The following is a 10,070-nucleotide window of genomic DNA, read 5'->3' as shown; positions in this document are numbered from 1 at the left end:
CAAATTCTTTGTGGCATTCAAAAGATCATGAAGAAATGTCATTGAAATATACAGTGGATACAAAAAGTCCACGCGCCCCTGTTCAAATGCCAAGATATTGCGATCAAGATAGGTCATTTGAAAAAGAAAAAACACTCACAAGAGGGGTGTGCACACTTGTGCAACCACATGTGAACACTATTGTGGTAAACTTTTTGCAATAATTTATTTTAGTGTCACTCTTTCATATCACAAAAACCTGACCTTTGAACACACGTGTCGACTTTTTGTATCCACCTCACACCATGCTGACTTGTTATTTATTCCCTATGAGAAAGATAGTGATGCGTCAGTAGTACTCATTCGTTTTCCGTTTCTGCTGTTGACATTTTTCTTGAAGCTGCAATGCGACTGAGCTCTCAGGTGGTCTTTTTGGACTCTAGCTTTAACATTTCTCTTTGGAAGGCTTGATCTCTGCCCCCCTTTCCTTGTCACAGCCTGCAATCAACCTAAAGCCCTTACATGTTCTGTACGCTGAACTAAGACTTTTATCCTTTGCAACTCCTTCATACAAAATCACTGCTATATCCTTTGTCCATGTCATTCTGCACCACCCCCTTCTCTTCTATGTTTTATATAGAGAAACTCTAAAGGAAAGATTCGGAGCGGTTCAGGGATATATACTGTAGGTTCGGCTACAATGTGTCTGGAAATGAAACTTTATTTTATTTAACACGAGAAAGATTTTCACAGAAAGAATTTGAAATTTAATGGCGTTGCAGATTCATTTGAAGACCATTTTACTTGATTTTGATTTTAATTTTTACCTTTGTGCATACAACTCCCTATTCGAGGTGTAAAGTTATACCACATATTTGACATGACATGAAAAAGGGGACCAAAAATATGAAACAAAAAAGAAATCTAGTCAAAACAAAGTCAACATCGGCTCATGCACGTTCACAACTAATTCATGTTTAAATTGTTCCTGGTAGAGTAAAAAATTCAAAATGTCACTGACTTGAATGCAGCACAGCGATCTGCTCATTATATTCATAACAGTCCCCTGTATGTCACAGTGGTCTCCAAAAGTTTTCCTCCTAATAAATCATGATGTCCGTGAATTGATCAATAGCAAGTCAATTAGCACACATCAAGAGACGAAGGTCTCAGGAGGTCATTGCTTGTTTGTTTCATGTGACGCTCTCATCTTTGTCTACCACAAAGTTGGATTAGTTATTTAGCACAAGAGTGCATATACGTACACGGCTATGATAGTGTTATTGTCTTATTAATAGCAACTGGAGTGGAACATTCTATGATAATCCATCATTTTGTGATACCTTGATAAACTATATATCAAATAACTTGCACTTTGTCTCGCAGCAGAATGTTGTAATGTATACAAAACAGTGTCAAATTAAGTTATTCCCATTTGTCTAAAAACATACACTGCATACCATATCAGATCGTACTGGATCATGTGCAGCAAATATAAAAAGCCAACCAGTACCCACATTTTCTACATACAAAAGGGGTTATGGACAGGTACTTGTCATTCAACGTAAAATTCAACTCAAATTGCAAGCAAATCTGCTTAAAATATTTTCCGCACTATATACTATTTAGACTATATACTTTTTTTTCGTAGGTTGGCTGGTCCTGCGACTTATACTCCAGATCGACATAAAAAAAAAAAAAAAAGAAGAAATTTCACAGACAACCACAAGAGGGCACTCTCGACTTATGATGCACTGATATCTCCTTCTCTTGAACAATTAATGATTAAATCTTAGCTCACAAAGGCAACTGAGAACGACGGAACACAAATGCCCCCCAGAAGAGAATCATATTCTGCGAACTACAAATTGCAAGAAGTGACATTTGGAGCTGAAAACAGTAATCGGGCAGCAGAGAGAAATTTTGGAGTGAATGAGAAGCTTGTTAGGGACTGGCGAAAAACGGCGGCTTCTCTTACTGCGGTGATGAAAACAACAACAAAAAAAAAACCTTAACGCTAGATGGCCACAGCTAGAGGAATGTATTCGCCAGTGGCTGCTTGAACTACGTGCCGCGGCAGAGGCTTAAGGTCCGTCTCCACGCTCAGGTAGTTACCAAGTCGAATATAAATTAAAGACTTTGCGGGAGGCCCTTCTTGGTGCTTCCACTTCATGCAACGCAATTGCTTCTCTATCAGAGCACAAATAGTGGCGTCCCAAAAACATGCACATGAACACTGGACAACTTTTCTGTTCATGTTTATTTTTTGTGGAGTGAAATAACCTTCATTGTGTTAGCATATCTTACCCCTATTCAGCCTGTTCTTTATTCTTTTATCAATATTAATACTTTCCTTCCAAATGAAATGTCTGTTTTTGATGTAGTATTTTATAAAATGAATTACCTGCAAAAATGCAATTTATACTCCAGTATGTTGTTTTCCACGTTAGTATGCATTTTTGGGCTGGTGTGACTAATACGCCGGCGCAACATATAGTCTGTAAAATACGGTACTCTTTTTCTTAAAAATGATCAAATGTAATATCAGTCATGCTTTATCGGAAAAACAGGTATATCACGTTCCCGTACAAAACTCAGCACAAACAAATGGTTATTTATCAATAGGTTGTTTGAGATCCATACACACATGCACATGCGCACACACACACACACACACACTCAGGTGATTACCTACAGCAGTGATTGCCAAATTGGGGAAGACATATAAACATCCATCCATTTTCTACCATTTTCTTTCCATCGTCACCGATGAACTGGAGCCCCTCCCAGTTGACTTTGGGTGAGAGGTTTGCTACACCCAATAGACATCACCATTCACACTCACATTCACACCTAGGGAAAGGTTGATTTCTAGTTAACCAGAGTGCATGTTTTTGGAATGCGAGAGGAAGCTGGAGAAAACCCAAGCGAGTATGGGAGAAAGTCTTGAGTCGACATTTGAACCTTGAAGGTCAAACATGTAAATTGAAGAAAACATACATTTTGTTGCATATTTTATGTCATATACTGTATGACTGAACATTGAACATGTTCAAACAGACATGACATTTAAATGACATTTTAAAATGACATCCTCACGTGCTTCAGCAAGATTCCTGGTCACCTTTTGGATGCTGTTACTGGATTCTTTTTAAGTGCTGTACCCAATTTGTCATTTGCATTCAATTTCCTCACTGCCAATCAAACGTTGCTTTGTAAGAATTGTTTTATGGCTGCAACTAATGATTATTTTAATAATCGATTAATCTGATTCTTTAGTCGATTAATTGATGAATGGGATTAAAAAAACATGTTTAAATTCCCATCCCTTTATTCAAAATCAGGCCGTTATGCCGAAATGTGCAAACAAAAACTGATTTGTTAGTCCATATGTCAGGTAATAGGCAACAATGTTGATCATTGTTTTACAAAGTAAAAGCAAAGATTTTACTTTGATTCAACAAATATGGTCATTCCACTTTCTTTTAGGACTAAAGAATATTCACAGCTGCGAAGATGAAATGCCGATCATTTGGACATTGCATTGGAATGTAACAACAATTAGTTGATTATCAAATATAATTATCAATTAATTTGATAAATTATTAATTGTGGATTAATTGTTACAGATCTAAATTGCAGTGCAATATATAACTCCTCCCACATTTTGTGGGGGTTAAAGAGACTGAATAATAAAATAAATACTACATTTCATTGTGTCACTACAAGAACACTTGCAGACTAAAGAAAATTCCTTTACTTATTACATTCAGTATTTCAATTATTTCTCACTTTCTCTCTCCTTCCCATCTACAGTATATTTTAACACATGCACATTTGGTTGTTGTTTTGCAAATTCTACATATTGTTGTTATTGTATGTGCACAATCAGCTGTTTGGTGGGAGTAGAAAGTTGTTTGTCTTCAGCCCTAACGATGCACGTGCGTAAACCACAGTTTCTGACCTTGTTTTTTTTCTTTTCTTCCAGAAATCAGCTGCTTGCATCAGGTGGCGAGAGTTGACTGTTGGGATCTTGACAAGGAAATGGTATAAATACAAGCCACAAAAGTAAAGCTGCCATGAATTACTGAGTATGGAGCTTTGACTCCTGGTAACAGATGCCTCAAGCTGTGAAAGACAAACACATACCGCAGTGTGTTTAGGCCTATTGCTCCAGGGCTTCCCTTGTGCCCCCCACGCAGAGAGCAGCCTCAAGGGACTGACGCCAGCTGAGATTGAAAAACAAGGTAAGAGCCCAGCTGACTCTCATGTACACAGGCTCAGCTGTTTGTCTCAAAAGAGAGTTCGGAATGAGAAGTAAATAAAGGCCTCTCAAATGAAAGGAGCTTTCCAGGGAGCGCACTGTAAGAAGTTCAGGCAGGAGACGCTGCTGGAAAAGTACCATTGGTTTAATATGGTAAGGCTAAAAAAGAAAGACTCTTAAATAGTTCATAGATTATTCACCATTGTTTTGACCATTTTGCTTTAATGTCTGATGTGGTAATGGAATTTAGCTCGAGTAGAATAAACACTGGAATGTTTCCAGTCTTATTGAAATTGTCCAAACGCATCATTTGTTCATTTGAATTATGAGCTGTCAAACTGAACAATTTTGTATTTGAAATAATTCATTATGATATCTATTCAGTGTGATGGCTTCTTGTTTTCGTTTCCTCTTTCCCTCCCTAGTCAATTTCAATGTATTGTGAAATAAGTTTAACTGTCTTCAATTTTCCCCCTGCCTTCGCAAAGCCAGTTTATGGCTCCTGGGGCTCTGATCCGCTCTCCAGCTTAGAAAATGACAAATATAAATGATTGACAGTCTTGCAGGGATAAGGGGGCCGATTTAGCAAGTTCTCTGTGTCAAAGAAATACAGCCTTAAAGGCTTCCAGAGCAGGAAGACTGCAGATGAGAGAAATGAAGATTTGGGTCGCTGGATCGATCAGACTGTTTGTTTCTTGCGTTCAATATATTGGCGTAACACAACGCTGCAGGTCAGTATTCACTACCTTGATCGGTGAATTTTAGGGTATGGAAAGATCACGTAAAATTGTTTTGACTCCGAGCTAAAAGACCATTGAGGGGACTAATAAGTTGAATCAAAATGTTTCCGTATCCTTAAATCTATGTCTCATAGGCACTTTCTTTCCCTAATACTTTTTTTTTTTTTGTCTGTGAACATTAGTCACCCATAGCATTTGAATGCATTCTTGTCTCACTTTCCTTCTCATTCTCCTCTCCTAGGCTTAAGTCCAATCATGGCAGAGGAAAGCCTGGAGACAGATGGCCCCAGATCAACCATGCCGGCTGAGCTTCACCATCCCTATTCTAACTACACTCAGTGGAAGTTCAAACTGTTTAGAGTGAAGTCCTTGGAGAAGGCCCCTATGTCCAGTGAAACAGAGCTTGGGAAGGTAGCCTTGTCAGGGATCACTAAACCTAATATTGATACAGCTCCAAATATTCAGTTAGATTATGGTACAAGTACAGGTAGTATAATGAAATTGTGCCTCGATGCAAAAAGCAAGGAAATTGCTGAAGCACCTCAGCAGAACTTGGATATGAAGGTAGCAGAAATTGACAACCACTTAAACCACCTCAGGTGATTCATTAACATGAAACCTTTACTTGATTTGACGCTACATTTGATCTCTCTAGAAACAATAATAATTGTTTTCTTTTGAAGATGCCTGTGCCGCCTTTGTGGAATCCTGTTAAAGAAAATCAGTGGCCCGATCCATGATGTTCATGCAGTTCTGGATCACGAAAGCAAGACTTCCCTCCGCAAAATGGGCTGCACCTCAACCAAATGGCCAGAGGTCATCCGCAAAGTCTTTAAAGTGGATGTGACTGAAGATACAGAATCTGTCCATCCGCTTTCATTTTGCCATCGCTGCTGGATGACTGCCATACGGGGAGGTGGTGTATGCAATTTTTCCAAGACAAAAGTCCCTGAGTGGAAACCCCATTGTGCTCTCTGCCACCTATGCTCACCCAAGAAACAATTATTCCAAAAGATTGGCAAAAAGAGGAGAACAGCCACCCCCAGAGCCCAAAGTTTAACGAAAAGAACCAGGTTGGAGCACAACCACATCACGGTCAGTGGTGAGAGTCGAGTTCTGAGACCATTTGGCAGCCACCTTTATGGTGCTGCCCTCAAGACATGGCGAAGTCCCAGTATCCAAAGAGAACACTGGGTGAGGACCATCACACACTGTCAGAACCAACACCTAAGTAGCAAGCTTATATCTGAGAATTTCCCTGTTGATTTCCTCGGTTCTTTTACTTGCATGGTGTGTGACCATCTGCTCTCTGACCCAGTTCAAGCCCCCTGCGGGCACCTCTTCTGCCACAGCTGTATTATAAAATTCAAAAACTTCATAGGGCCTCACTGTCCTGCCTGCAAGGTACCTTGTTCCGGAGATGACCTCATTCCTCCTGCAAAAACTTTTTTGTTAGTCCTGCATTCTCTGCTTTTGCTCTGCCCAAGAGAAGGTTGTGGTCAGCATGTAAGATTAGACTCATTTAAAGCTCACCGCATGAGCCATGATGTGGAAGAGCAGGATGCAAGGCAGCGATCATCGCAGCTTGACAACTACCTGATTACCAATAAAGGGGGAAGGCCTCGTCAACACTTGCTATCCCTCACACGTCGTGCCCAGAAGCATCGACTGAGGAATCTGAAGAACCAGGTGAAGACGTTTGCGGATAAAGAGGAAGGTGGCGACCTAAAATCAGTGTGTCTGACGTTGTATCTGCTGGCACTGAGATCTGCAAATGAACACCGGATGGCGGATGAGCTGGAGGTCACGATGCAAGGTAAGTGGCTATGAATCAGTCTGTTGTTCAATCAGTGTACACACAAACTCCGCACCAAACGACAGACACAAACAAATTAATTAGCGCTCGTTAATTTCTGCCGTCTATCGTCTGAGGGCTGCTCTCATCCCTTCATTAATGAGTTGAAAAGTTCACAGTTTCGGAGAGATTTTCAGTGCGTTTGATTGGAAAACTTTCCACGCTAGTCCATCACTGTCTATTAAAGGACCATTGTTAGCCCTTCACGAATTACTACAGCCCTCACTATCTTTCTGCCTGAATGTTAGACTTTCATTTTCACTCCCCTTTGATATAGGATAACAACTCCTGTGAAGGGGCTGTTAGAATCAGAACAACATCAGCAGCTCTTGTATCAGCAAATGACACAGACAGCCCCAACGTCCCCACTTGAGAATTGCAGCCAGCTGGTGTCTGTCTTCATCTGTAACCAATACATCTCATCTTTTCGGCGGCTTTATTGTTTCACTCTGTAGCCCGTTAATGACATTTAGAAACAAGGAAGTATCACATTGGTCATCCATGAGTTTGTGTGTTCTGGACAATGATACATTCATGATCTCGCTGTGCTGTGGTAGGCTTGACACCACATTTAAATGAGAAAAAGTTTGTCTCTCCAGCTCTTTTTGAAAGTTGGAGCTTCAGTTTGGTGCTGAATTATTCTCTTTGAGTCCTTTTCTCTTATCCTATGTTGTTTCTGTATTCTTTTGGCTCTTTCTGTGTTTGACTGAAACTTTTTAATTTGTCCCTATCTACAGGCAGAGGCTTTGCATTGCATCCTGCTGTGTGTTTGGCCATCCGGGTCAACACTTTCCTGAGTTGCAGCCAGTATCACAAAGTGTACCGGACTGTCAAAGCCACGAGCGGCCGCCAGATCTTTCAGCCCTTGCACAGTTTGCGGGCTGCTGAGAAAGAGCTTCTCCCTGGCTTTCACCAGTTTGAATGGCAGCCAGCTCTAAAGAACGTTTCGACATCTTGCAATGTGGGTATCATAAATGGCCTTTCTGGATGGACTTCCACTTTGGATGACTCGCCATCTGACATCATCACACGAAGGTTCCGCTATGATGTGGCTCTGGTGTCAGCAATCAAGGACCTGGAGGAGGAAATTGTGGAGGGTCTGAGGATGAGAGGAATAGAAGACAGTGCCTGTACCCTAGGCTTCAATGTTATTATCAAAGAATCCTGTGACGGAATGGGCGATGTCAGTGAAAAGCACGGCGGAGGACCAGTTGTTCCTGAGAAAGCCGTTCGCTTCTCTTTCACCGTTATGTCTATTTCTGTATTGCTTGATGAAGATAATAAGGAGGAGGTTACGATCTTCACTGAGCCTAAACCTAATTCAGAATTGTCCTGCAAGCCCCTCTGTTTGATGTTTGTGGATGAAGCGGACCACGAGACACTCACAGCTGTCTTGGCGCCCGTGGTTGCAGAGCGTAACGCAATGAAGGAGAGCAGGCTCATCCTGTCCATTGCTGGCCTTCCTCAATCTTTCCGCTTACAGTTCAGAGGTTCAGGATACGATGAAAAAATGGTACGTGAATTTGAGGGCTTGGAAGCCTCTGGATCCACTTATATCTGCACACTGTGTGACTCCAGTCGAGTAGAAGCCTCTAGAAATATGGTGCTCCACTCCGTCACACGCAGTCATGTTGAGAACCTGGCACGTTATGAAATCTGGCGAACCAACCCATTTTCTGAGTCTGTAGAGGAACTCCGGGACAGAGTCAAAGGGGTCTCTGCCAAGCCCTTCATGGAGACCCAAACCACACTTGACGCGTTACACTGTGACATTGGAAATGCCACTGAGTTCTACAAAATATTTCAGGACGAAATAGGGGAGGTGTACCGAAAGGAAAATCCCAGCCGGGAGGAACGGCGCAGCTGGCGGTCAGCCCTGGATAAAGAACTGAGGCAGAAGCTGAAGCTCAAACCTGTGATGAGGATGAATGGCAACTACGCCCGCAAGCTGATGACCCTCGAGGCTGTGCAAGTGGTGTGCGAGCTGGTACCCTCCGAGGAGAGGAGGGAGGCCCTGAGGGAGCTGATGAAGCTCTACATCCAGATGAAGCCCGTGTGGCGCTCCACCTGCCCTGCCAAGGAATGTCCTGACCAGCTCTGCCGCTACACCTTCAACTCCCAGAGTTTTGCTGACCTCATTTCCACTACCTTCAAATACAGGTACAATGGCAAAATAACCAATTACCTGCACAAGACCTTGGCCCACGTCCCCGAAATAATAGAGCGAGATGGCTCTATTGGTGCTTGGGCTAGTGAGGGGAATGAGTCAGCAAACAAACTTTTCAGGCGTTTCCGTAAGATGAATGCGCGTCAGTCAAAAGCCTTTGAGCTTGAGGATGTCTTGAAACATCACTGGCTCTACACATCAAAGTATTTGCAGAAGTTTATGCAGGCTCATAAGGACTCAGCAAAAGCCCTGCAGGCAACCATGGACACCGCAGAAATCCAAGACCGGAAAAGTACGTCTTAGGAGCTCATTGATTTTTGATATTTTTTTTTGTGTGAAAATAAGCCTAAAGATTTGACTGGTTTGATGTTCAAAGCTGTTAACTAACACACTGTACTCAAACAAAAAGCTGACAATGAATGGAATGATTTCACAATCAATTTTCTTTTAGTACAGATTTTTTTTTAAATCTTATTCCTGTAATAAGACTCTTACTTTGCTAATTTTAAGTCTATTTATTCATGCATTTATTGTTGATTAATGTTGGACTTGATATTCCAACAATCTTTCGGCGGTTTGACTTTGTTGATTGTGTGTCTTGGCTGTCTTGGATGGTTACTGTGTAGGAATGGGTAGTAAATTGTTGCAGACGGTAACACATAGACACTTTCATTTGGCAACAAAAAAGTGATTTTTTTTTCTTCCTCCAATGTGTGAAATATGGCGTAGTTTATTGTAATGCAAGAATGTGACACCTTTATGAATTTATCAAGTTGATATTTATAGAAGCAGGTGATAGTGGGGAAAATGTGTTAAGTTGACCACATTTGTGGATTTGTGGTTATTTTGAATGGAGAAAAACGCAATCACAGACAGCTTAAAGCTCTTTGTTTCGTGACTGCCCTCTGCACAAGATTGATTGATTGCTTTATCCCGGCACCCCTGTGGGCGTAATTTAATATGCCAGGTCACTTTGAACCGAATTTGATCTTTTTTATTTTGTCCACATTAGATGATACATCATGCTTATTGGACATCTTCACATAAAATAAAGCATATACTGGC

At 41.3% G+C, this 10,070-nt stretch overlaps 1 protein-coding gene across 1 annotated transcript; it reads left to right on the top strand.

Annotated features, from left to right (window-relative positions):
* Positions 1 to 4,162: 4,162 nt before the first annotated feature.
* rag1 (recombination activating 1) lies at positions 4,163 to 9,308 on the top strand. Its single transcript, XM_088298571.1, has 4 exons — positions 4,163 to 4,226; positions 5,225 to 5,582; positions 5,667 to 6,799; positions 7,576 to 9,308. The coding sequence occupies exons 2-4, from the start codon at positions 5,239 to 5,241 to the stop codon at positions 9,306 to 9,308; spliced, it is 3,210 nt and encodes a 1,069-aa protein (XP_088154697.1). The 5' UTR covers positions 4,163 to 4,226; positions 5,225 to 5,238.
* Positions 9,309 to 10,070: the final 762 nt, after the last annotated feature.

This window comes from Idiotropiscis lumnitzeri, chromosome 6 (assembly GCF_059441095.1).
Source record: "Idiotropiscis lumnitzeri isolate Australia: NSW breed Sydney's pygmy pipehorse chromosome 6, RoL_Ilum_1.0, whole genome shotgun sequence".
Lineage (NCBI taxonomy): Eukaryota > Metazoa > Chordata > Actinopteri > Syngnathiformes > Syngnathidae > Idiotropiscis > Idiotropiscis lumnitzeri.
The sequence above is the reverse complement of the archived record's forward strand: the minus strand, read 5'-3'. Positions and strand labels throughout refer to the sequence as shown.

Bases quoted from the DNA above. Each gene is read 5' to 3' on its own strand.
- rag1 (XM_088298571.1), top strand. From the start codon at position 5,239: ATGGCAGAGGAAAGCCTGGAGACAGATGGCCCCAGATCAACCATGCCG. The intron at 5,583-5,666 runs GTGATTCATTAA...TTTCTTTTGAAG, and splicing joins AACCACTTAAACCACCTCAG to ATGCCTGTGCCGCCTTTGTG. The intron at 6,800-7,575 runs GTAAGTGGCTAT...CCCTATCTACAG, and splicing joins GCTGGAGGTCACGATGCAAG to GCAGAGGCTTTGCATTGCAT.